At 36.5% G+C, this 9892-nt stretch overlaps 1 protein-coding gene across 1 annotated transcript; it reads right to left on the bottom strand.

Moving 5' to 3' along the window:
* Positions 1 to 1999: 1999 nt before the first annotated feature.
* LOC131802744 (midnolin homolog) lies at positions 2000 to 9311 on the bottom strand (the record flags this gene model as incomplete). The annotated part of the gene is made up of 2 exons (XM_059123195.1): positions 2000 to 4537; positions 7032 to 9311. Coding segments are annotated over 2 exons (3060 nt in total), but the record flags the coding sequence as incomplete, so codon positions are not given.
* Between the last annotated feature and the right edge of the window lie 581 nt (positions 9312 to 9892).

Here is a 9892-nt window from a genome sequence, read left to right as displayed (position 1 = left end):
GGGATCATCACAGGTCCGCTGTAGCATAAAGGCCATGACTTCTAAGTGACAATGACACAAATTACTGCAAACTCTGTCAAAATGAGGAGGCAACTGAGACGGTTGAACATTTACACTACCACAATCCAACTCTCATCGATGTGAGAACACCGAGGCTTATGGGAGAGCAAATAATAAACGATCTGTCTTCATTCTTAAAAGCAGAACCAGTTAGACAAAAGATTAAAGTTGCTAAAGAAGAGATGATAATTTCATTTTATTCGTGGATTAACCCTTTCAGTGTCAATGAAAATTTTTGTCGAGATAAAAATCTGAAATTCCGTACTAATTTACTAAAATGTGCTCAGAAATTCGAAAACGAAACTAATAGAATAGAACTGCAATATTTTGAAATAGCGAACGTGTCTGTTATTAAAAATATCAAAAATAACGGTTCGTAAGAAAAACAAAAAATGGCAAAGAAAGAGAGTACTTTTAAATGTCAAATATATTTGACAAAAACACTGAAAGGGTTAAATTTTATTATCTTTTAACTGTCTCCCTCTTTTTCTTCTCTATTTTCTCTGATTTAAGATGAGCACAATGGACTAGTTGGTCTCCAATTGGAGCTGTTGTTTAACATAACCTAATCTAACCTAGAAGTCCGGTTTAGGAGAAATCCGGACCACGTGGGGCCAAATTTTCGTTTTCGGCATCGAACAAATTCCGATCGAAATGAATGTTATAAAGTGAGTTTTACCATGATTTAATTAAATGTTTCCTTGAAAGCTAATACACATCGAAAGTAAGAGTTAGATTCTTCAAAATTGTAGTTTTTTTTCTTTTCTTGAACCATCTGCTTCCGAGACAGCGTTTGTAAACTGTTTCATTTCTTAAACTTGGTAATAATTATAAGGTATTAGAATGTGATTATGACTATTGAAACGCTGATACTAAAATTTAAAGAAATTTTGTGAATGCGAAAGAGAAACCTATTCCCACCCTATTTTTAAAATTTTAAATTTATAAACAAAACCAAACAACTTATGGCGTTTTTCTTTCACATTCACTTTCATATCGTCAAACAGAAACAGGTTTTACCATGATACAATAAGGAGGTAGAACAGCTTCGTAAAACTACAGAAATACAGCCCTGGGACTATGCCCGCTTTCTGTCAGACTCATTCAAAATTATATACAACAAGTTGTTTTCATTTTTTTCATATATTGCTCATTTTTAAAATGCGCGAATCGCAATGAAAGTGCCTTTCAATCATTGGTTTTGAAAATATTTTTTTTTTATTTTTCAAAACAATAAATACATACACAAAATTGGCAGGAGTCGTGCACATTTAGAAACAAATTATAATCAGCTGGTAGCTCTACCTTACTTTTTATTGTACCGTGGGTTCTACAAAGCGCAGCGAATTTCAAAGAAAAAAACAATAACTGAGAAATAGAAAATATAAAAATAACGCCTAAAAGTATGCTACAATTCATGAAGAAAATGCTTCATTTTAAAACATTGTGACAAAGGAGAAGAGAACACTTAACAATTTCTTTGAAATAAAAATAAAATAAATGAAATAAAAACAAAAGATCTTTTTTTCAAAAAATACAATTAAACAAATTTATTTCTTTTATTTTTCACACAAAAATTTTTTTAAATTAAAAAAAATAAAAATAAAATAAAAAGTAATAATAAAAATTATTTGTAAAATATTTGTAGTAGTTGTTGTTGGTGATTGATTGTTGTAATAATATTTAAATTAAGTTTTCCAAAAAAATATATATATGTATTTATTTCTTATTTAAAATTTAAAACTAAAGTTTATAGGTTTTGTTGGTATTTTCAATAAACCAAAAGGCAAAAAATTCATATGTGTAAGGGAAGTTATTTGTTTGGTGGGAAGGAAAGGAAGGGTGGAAAAAGAAATTGGGGAAAGTTTTGAACTAAGTTTAAATAAAATGGAGTTTAAAAAAATAACGCACAACGTTTTAATATATATTTTTATTAAGATTAAAAAAAACAGTGGGGAAAAATGTTAAGAAAGTAGTTGTAAAGTAGTAACAGATGTGTTCAAAATTCATTCTAGAAATAAAATAAATTGCATTAGAATGAAGTTTTGTTTTAAGAAACAATAGCTCAGCCTGCGGAGCAAAATTACAAAATTAAAAAAACTAACAGATCTAATATTGAAAATTACGAATTGTGGACCATCATTAATGTGTTTTGTTTCCATTTCAAAATTATTGCAAATTTAAGGTCTCTTTTGTTTTTGTTGTTTAAAACTATTATTATTATTGTTGTTGTTATTAATTTAATAGTAATAAAGCAAAAAACCAAAAAAACATTTCTTAAGCTAAAAAAATCCAACAAAAATTCATTTAAAATAGAGCTACATATATGAATGAAAATTATTATTATTTTTTATGATATAATCCAAAAATATTAGGAAAAGGCATGTTGACGTTAAAACCGAAGAAAACACAATTTTTTATATATAAATTATTTAAACATAACATAAATTAATTAAATTTTATTAACCTCTAGTTAGATTTTGCAAAATAAGTTCATTTTTTCGATAAATTGCCAATCATAAATTTCAGCTACAGATGTCTCGGAAATATTTCCAAATATCAACACTTTTAGAAGCAGTAACGATATTCTATTTGGCCAACAAGGTCATCAGAATTTCTTGATAATCACAAATAAAAAAACTCCATTTGAGTAAAAACTCTCGGAATCCTAACCATACGGGAAATGATTACGTGGTATGGCGAACTATGGGTGCTTGACTTGTAGAAAAAATTATGAAACAGATATATTTTCCAAGTTTTATCCAAGATGAGGCAATCAAGTAAAGGTAAGGTTTCCTAATATTGAGTCTGATGACGTGGCACGACGAATTTTTGGGTTCTTGACTTTAGAAAAAATTATAAAACAGATATATTTTCAGCGTTTAATCCGAGATGAGGCAATCAAATAAAGGTAAGGTAGCCTAATATTGAGTCCATTAAAAAAATATATAAACCTCAAAATTTTGGTAATTTTCCATCATTTTTTCGGGTTGCATATCTTTCTCAAAGTAAGTTATTCGCAATTCTTTGCACTTTATTACTTCTTTGAGCTGAGTTATCGAAGGAAAACAAAATTTCTCCACCTAAAACAATGGAGACATGTGGATTTTACAACTATTTCTAAGACGGTTCAATGATACTGTTTTCAAAAAATGATGAGGCTAAAAGTAAAAATCCATTCTGTCAAACTTTGAGACAGATTCTATTTGCTTTAAAAAATTATTAAAAAGCAGAAGTGTTAATGCTTTTTCCAGAAAACCAAGCAGACTAAAAATCAAACTCCTAAAATATTCACGGACTGAGGCCTGTTATTACAAAAAAATGAACAAATTGCCTTAAAAAAACTGGTGGTTAAGTATAAATAATTGTTTGCATTTTACAATATTTTCTTTGATTTTTGTTGTGGTAAAGTAGTAATCGTTGTTGTTGTTGTAATTGTTGGTGGTAATGTGAGAGAAAAAAAGGTATTTTATTTTTTTTATCTAAAAACTAATAAATGCTACACGAAGAAAAACTAATTAAAATTAAAAAAAAAAGATGAACAGCAATTTTTTTCTTTAAATTCTAATAAAATTAATTTCTTAAAAAAAATCAAGAAGAATAAGCATCAAATATTTTATCTATAAAAAAAGTTGTAATTCTGAAACACAAAACGTATTTTGCATTTTATGTTTTTTTTTTCTTTTTAGTTATAAATCTATGCAGCTGTATCAACCTCTTCGACAATATGATTTGGTGATACTTCACTGGGCGCTGTGGATGCACTGGCCACACTAATTGGTGTTTGTTGATTGTTATTTGCACTAATTGGGCTATTTGTAGCACTGAGGCTGGTGGCATTGCCAGCATCTACAACACCAGCGCCACCCGATGTTGCCGTCGTGGCTGTGCTGGTGGTGCCAACAACGCGTGCTCCATATGGAGCTCCCTTTAATTTGCGTGCCTCACGTTTCTGTTTGCGCTGTTGCATTACCAAACGCAATTGATCCAATTTAGATTTGGTTTTCATATTATCCATTTCGGTAGCACATTTCTGGCAGGTATGTTCGCGTTCTCGTTCGCCGGTTTCACTGTGTATGCGATAACGACATTGGCACACCTTGCGCTCATCCACCATCACCTGTTGTTGGGATTGGTGATGATGATGATGGTGGTGTTGGTGATGCGATGATGACGCTGACGACGACGACGACGACGAAGAATGATGATGGCTGGTAACCATATTGGAACTGTTAGTCACATCTGGTTGGCAACAGGGATAGCTTTTGCTTGATTGTGATTTGCTAACATAATGACCGCTGCATTCGCCATAAGCACATATGGGTGAAGAAGAGGATGATGACGATGAGCCGCCACCACCATTAGATCCACTATTGATTGACGACGACGACGACGAGGAGGTGGAAGCGCTATTGTTGTGTGTTTTAATGCATTTGACACAGGAGGGATGCGAGGAGTGATGATGCTTTGATGAAAGCTGTAAAGAGAAAGGAGAGGAAAAACTGATTAGATTCATGAATGCAAAAAATTGGGTTTCAGGAATAGAATAGATTAATTTGAGCGCATGGCATAATTCTTATAAGGTGTTCGGGTACTGTTCATTCCCTTAAAATTGCAATTTGAGCTAATATCGATAACCTGTTGTAGGGTTAAAAAAATGGCGACAAAATATTAAAGAAGTTTAAAAAATCTGAAACAAAACAAATAGGGTCTGCTTATAAAGGCATCATTGCCTTCACATAAAGATGGAAATGAGAGAGGACAATTAAAGTTATTTCGGACAAGCTTTCTTTGAGTGTTATAAGGATTTAAGCGGCATAAAATTTTATGGTAAATGTCACCTTTTATACCTTTGCTCGACAAATTCCTTAATTGTTTCGTTAATATGATGTGCCAAGGGAATGGTAAAAATATATATTTCCCCATAGAAAAATTTCTTTATGGAACTCCTCTGCCTTGAGAGATGAAGTCCTGCCGCATCGCATACAAGACAGAATGAATACCATGTGTTGTTAGAGAATTGTAAATGGAGTCGTCGAGTTTAACGTTGTCAAGGCGAGGAGGATAATGAAATGGTATTCTGTCAAAATCCAATTATTAAACGCTCAAATCAACTTAATTATAACTGCCGAGTTTTTCAGGCAGAGATTCTTGCAATCAAGAAGGTAGCCGAAATGGTAAGAGAACTTTGTTATGGCATAACAAGACCAGTGGCTATATATGTTAATGGTCAGGCGGCGTCCAGAGCCATCAAGTCAAGTGCCATCAAATTGAGAGTCATTCTTGACTGCAAAAAATCCTTCTTGAAATACGTGACCTCATCAAATTTTGTTGGGTCCCAGAAAATAGCAATATAATGGGGAATGAAATGGGTATCTCGAGGTGGTATCCAGTCGATTGATTCAACGATTAAAGAGACTGTCAAACCACTTATACGTGGTTTTTTTATTATGCCAGCCGAATCGAAGATTATCTCATTAAAGGAGTTGGAAGAACATGGCACTTGGAAACCGGTTGCAAGAAATATAAAAATATCTGGCCGGTAATGTCGAGAAGAATCTGCCACCTTCTATCAATTAGTAGGTTGGAACTAAAAACGTGGTAAGCATATTGACTGTCCATTGTGGTATCAGATATATGGTATATCGAACCTCAAAATGTTCTGACTGCAGAGAATTAGGATGAATAAGACGTAGAGACGAATGAACAACTAATATTTAAATGTCACCTGTTATCAAACAGGAGAAATATGCTATTTGATATGTGAAAGATAGAAATTCTAAGGTTCTTCTCAGACATTTATCCCACCATCATCAGACATATATCCCATCATCTTCTATAAAAACATCTCATGGCTAGATAAACTTCCCTACTTCCTTATCAGCACGACTGATTCTTCCCAGGATGTACACAATAGACCAAAGGTCTCCGAGTAAAGCACTCGTGTGTAGCTATACATCCTGAAATCAAACCAAAGTTCGATAAGATCTCACTTTTGCGTTCTTCGACTTTTCTCCTTTAACAACGCTAGTGGCCGAAGATGATTCCGAGGTGTTTGCTTTTTGCATTCGTTGCAAGGTTTTTTTGTGGGAAATTTCCACTGCTCAACATAAATCTTGAAAATGGAATCCAGTGGCGTTTTGGAGCTTGGAAATATATATGAAAGAAACAAAAAGTTCAAACGGCCCAAAAAGGTCTTCAAAATTTTAACAAAAAACGGAAGAACTAGGTTTGAAAGTTTCTATCGCCTAGGAAATCCCAGTAATTCTCATACTCCTTTCCTTGGCAGAACAATAACGTGTATTTAACTCTTGTTGCCCTTCGTTCATTCCATCATTTTAAACTAGAAATAACTCTTTGGCAAAGATAAGCCGTCCTTAGTTCACGTATATTTCCATGAATTTAGCATCCTTTGATAGGACTTTGGGGCATTTGATGATATCAATTATACCTCACATCGACTCAAGACTAAGTATTTATCAAGACTCAAACTCGGCCAATCTGCCGATTTGTTTTTTTTTTTTCTGTAATAGAGAGTTTGCATGTAAAAGGTTGGCCAAGAAGAATGAAAAATATTTCAAAAAGGAGACGGACTGAGGAGTAGAATTTTGAAAATATGGCCAAAACAAAAACTTGATACCTTACCATAAATTATTTCAAGAGCAAATATTGAATTATTTCAAATTGGTTTTAGATCTGTCTTCTCCCTATTATGCAGATCACCGAATTGAGACGGGGATGTAGACGTAGTGAAGGCCTGGGCAAACTACGAAATTACTATATTTCTGCCATGCTAGTTGCTACCAAATATAATAGCAGGAGAATATATTTTAAACCCAAATAGTCATTCTAAAAAAAAACTCCTATACTTCCTTAAAGTCGATGACCCTCCAAGATTTGATTATATACTTAATTTATATCCTAATTAATTTCCCTACCAAAATAGTTTTTCATAGTTTTTCCCCACTTACATGTTTACTCCTGGAACTATGATGTATAGCACCCGGCGAACCGCTGGCTGCTGCCACCGATGCCGCGGCAGCTGCCGATGTTGATGGAGCCTCAAAGCTAATGCGTGCACCACGATGATATTGTGGCGTTGCACTCAACAGATCATTCAAAATATGTATAACGGTGGATATATCACGTTTGGGACGACCATATCTGTCCTGCAGAGCTGGATTTAGTGTACCCGAAAATGTTCCCGAATAGATTCCTTTGCCGTGATTTTTCATTGATTCTATGACGGCGCCGGAACCACTTTTGCGCGGTGTCTCCTCGCTGGCCGAGAAATCGATTTTATTGGTGAAAACTTCTTTGGATAGTTTGCGCAGTGTTTGGGTGAGATTACGTGATGCCTCGGCGAGTGTGCGGGAATCTGAAACAATGCCGGATTCATCTAGTTCAATAGGTGTTGCGGCGGCTGCGGCCGTTGCGCTAGTTGGTGTCGAATGATTTGATTGGGCCGCAATTGGTGTGGTGGTGTTAGAGTTTGAGGCCAATGGAGCGGCTATCATTAGCGGCGTTGGTGCTGCCACAGTGGGTTTGGACTTTGTTGGAGTTTGTGTAGAAATGTTTAGGGTATCATCGCTGGAATTGAAACCACTATCATTGGAAATGCCACCACCGCGTTGGGGTGTTGTTGAGGACGACGAAGACGTCGAGGAGAGATTTGGTTGCAATTTTACAGAATTGCTGGTTTGTACTCCAGGGTGATGGTAATGATGATGATGGTGGTGGTGATGATGATGGTGACGATGCTTACGGGTAATTGCATTGTGGGCTGTTTTGTGTAACGACGACGACGAGGACGACGAAGAAGAGGCACGCGACGATGCTGAGGAAGAATTGCCGGCAATATTTGTTAGGGGTGGGGGTGGTGGTGTTGTCAAAACTGAACCACCGGAATTAATAGATTTATAATTTGGTGTGCTGGTCATTATAGAGCTTGTACGTTGTTGTTGATGCTGTTGTTGAGCTAATTGTGGCATCGGTTGCTGTTGTTGTGAAGTAATACATGAACTTTCAATGCATTGTTTGGCGCTTACATGAGGTGCCATATTCCCAGCACCACTGCTTCCTCCATTAAGTCTGGTACAGAGACAGGAGGTCAACTTCGCTGCAATTGGATCCTGACAAATTGGTGGTGGTGCTGCTGCCGTTGCAGTATTAGCACTTAAAGCCGTTGTATGTGGGCCAAGGGCCACGGAATTGGAGGAACTATTGTTGTTGTTGTTACTACTATTCGAAGATATACGGGGAATGTGTTTAATTGATGTGGTCTTAATGGGGCTTGAGACTAAATTTGATAAAGATTTGATGGGTGACTGTTCCAAGAGTACAGCCTCAGCTGAGGAGGGTGTATGGAAGGGCGAGGCCACTACTGGCACAATGGCCGATGTGGGAATTGCGTTTGTAGTTGTTGTTTGTTGCCCAGCCGAACCAGCAGCCGCAGCGTTTGTAGTGACGGCAGGTGTAAGACGTGAACCGGGCTGAGCCATAGCAATACTCTTGACAATATTGCTTAGATATGAGCTGAAATCGGAATTTTTGGAGTTTATTGCGCCGTTGACACCAGACGTTGAGGAGGATGTTGGTGTGGGAAGTGGTTGTGCGGCCAATGGTGTTGTCATTCTTACAGTCGATGGTGGTGGTACTACGGTGGGGGTAACATGTTTTCCCACAACCCTTTGTGTTGTATCCATTTCTAATTTCCTCACCGCATTGGCATTCTGGGCAGTGGGCATGGCCACACCAACTCCTGCTCCACCTGCTGTAGCATTTGATGAGGCTATGGATCCTGGTACTACACCACTAACACCATTATTGTGCTGATGATGATGGTGGTGGTGATGATGATGGTGACTGTTGTTGCTGCTACCGCTGCCGCTACCGCTGTTGGAAGATGAGGAAGCTGGCGCTGAGGTTCCACCATTTGTTGCTGCTGTCGATCCACCGGCAGTTTGTGTCGATGCACTGCGACTACTACTGCTGCGATGATGATGGTGATGATGATGATGACTGGAACGTGTACGTGAGGAACTACTGCTGCAATTCGAACCGCTGTGATGAGCGGCACTGTTGACAGGATTTACCGTGCTAAGTTGTAGCTGTATCAGCATCATATGATCACCCAGACGCATACTCAAATTCAATGGAGTCTTGCCGCTAAGAAAATCATTGACTTGGGCATCATTCAGCGATTCAAGGGCTTGCATAACCGTATTCTCGGGACGTTGAGCCTGCAAAACAAGAGGAGAAAATAATTATTAATTTTGAAAATATAGAGTAGTTATATGGTTTCTTAAATATATATGAGGGGATGGAATAAGAAAAAGACCTTAAGCTTATATTTTCGAATTTCAAGTTGGAGCCCCCTAGGGTCTAGGTTTTTGTTATTGGTACGGTATTTTAATTTGAAGGCAAAATATGGATATTCTCTAATAGGCACTGGAGTCAGGTTTAAGAACATCTTTCTCTCCCTTGGTTGTAACATCTTTTCGATCTCTATTCTTCAAGCTCTGTAGGTCTTAAAATTAAAAATATAGCTAGAATAAGATTTTTTTTGCAACTCCATCCACAATCAGACCCAATAATTTTTTGCGAGATATTTTTTTAAACGCCAACAATTTGTTATACGAAAAAAGATCAATGTGCCCGACAATGCCTTGATTACATATTCCTCTTTGCATGACATTGACATTGACCCACCTATAAATTTCTACGCCATGGGTTTTTACGACTCTTTTTTCGCTCCCGATCTTTCACTCTCCCCGCCCGATCTCTCGCTGTTTTACGAGTTTTATAAACAAACATCGTAATTGCGTTTTAT

The sequence above is a fragment of the Musca domestica genome, unplaced genomic scaffold (genome assembly GCF_030504385.1).
Source record: "Musca domestica strain aabys unplaced genomic scaffold, Musca_domestica.polishedcontigs.V.1.1 238, whole genome shotgun sequence".
In the NCBI taxonomy this organism is placed as follows: Eukaryota; Metazoa; Arthropoda; class Insecta; order Diptera; family Muscidae; genus Musca; species Musca domestica.
The sequence above is the reverse complement of the archived record's forward strand: the minus strand, read 5'-3'. Positions and strand labels throughout refer to the sequence as shown.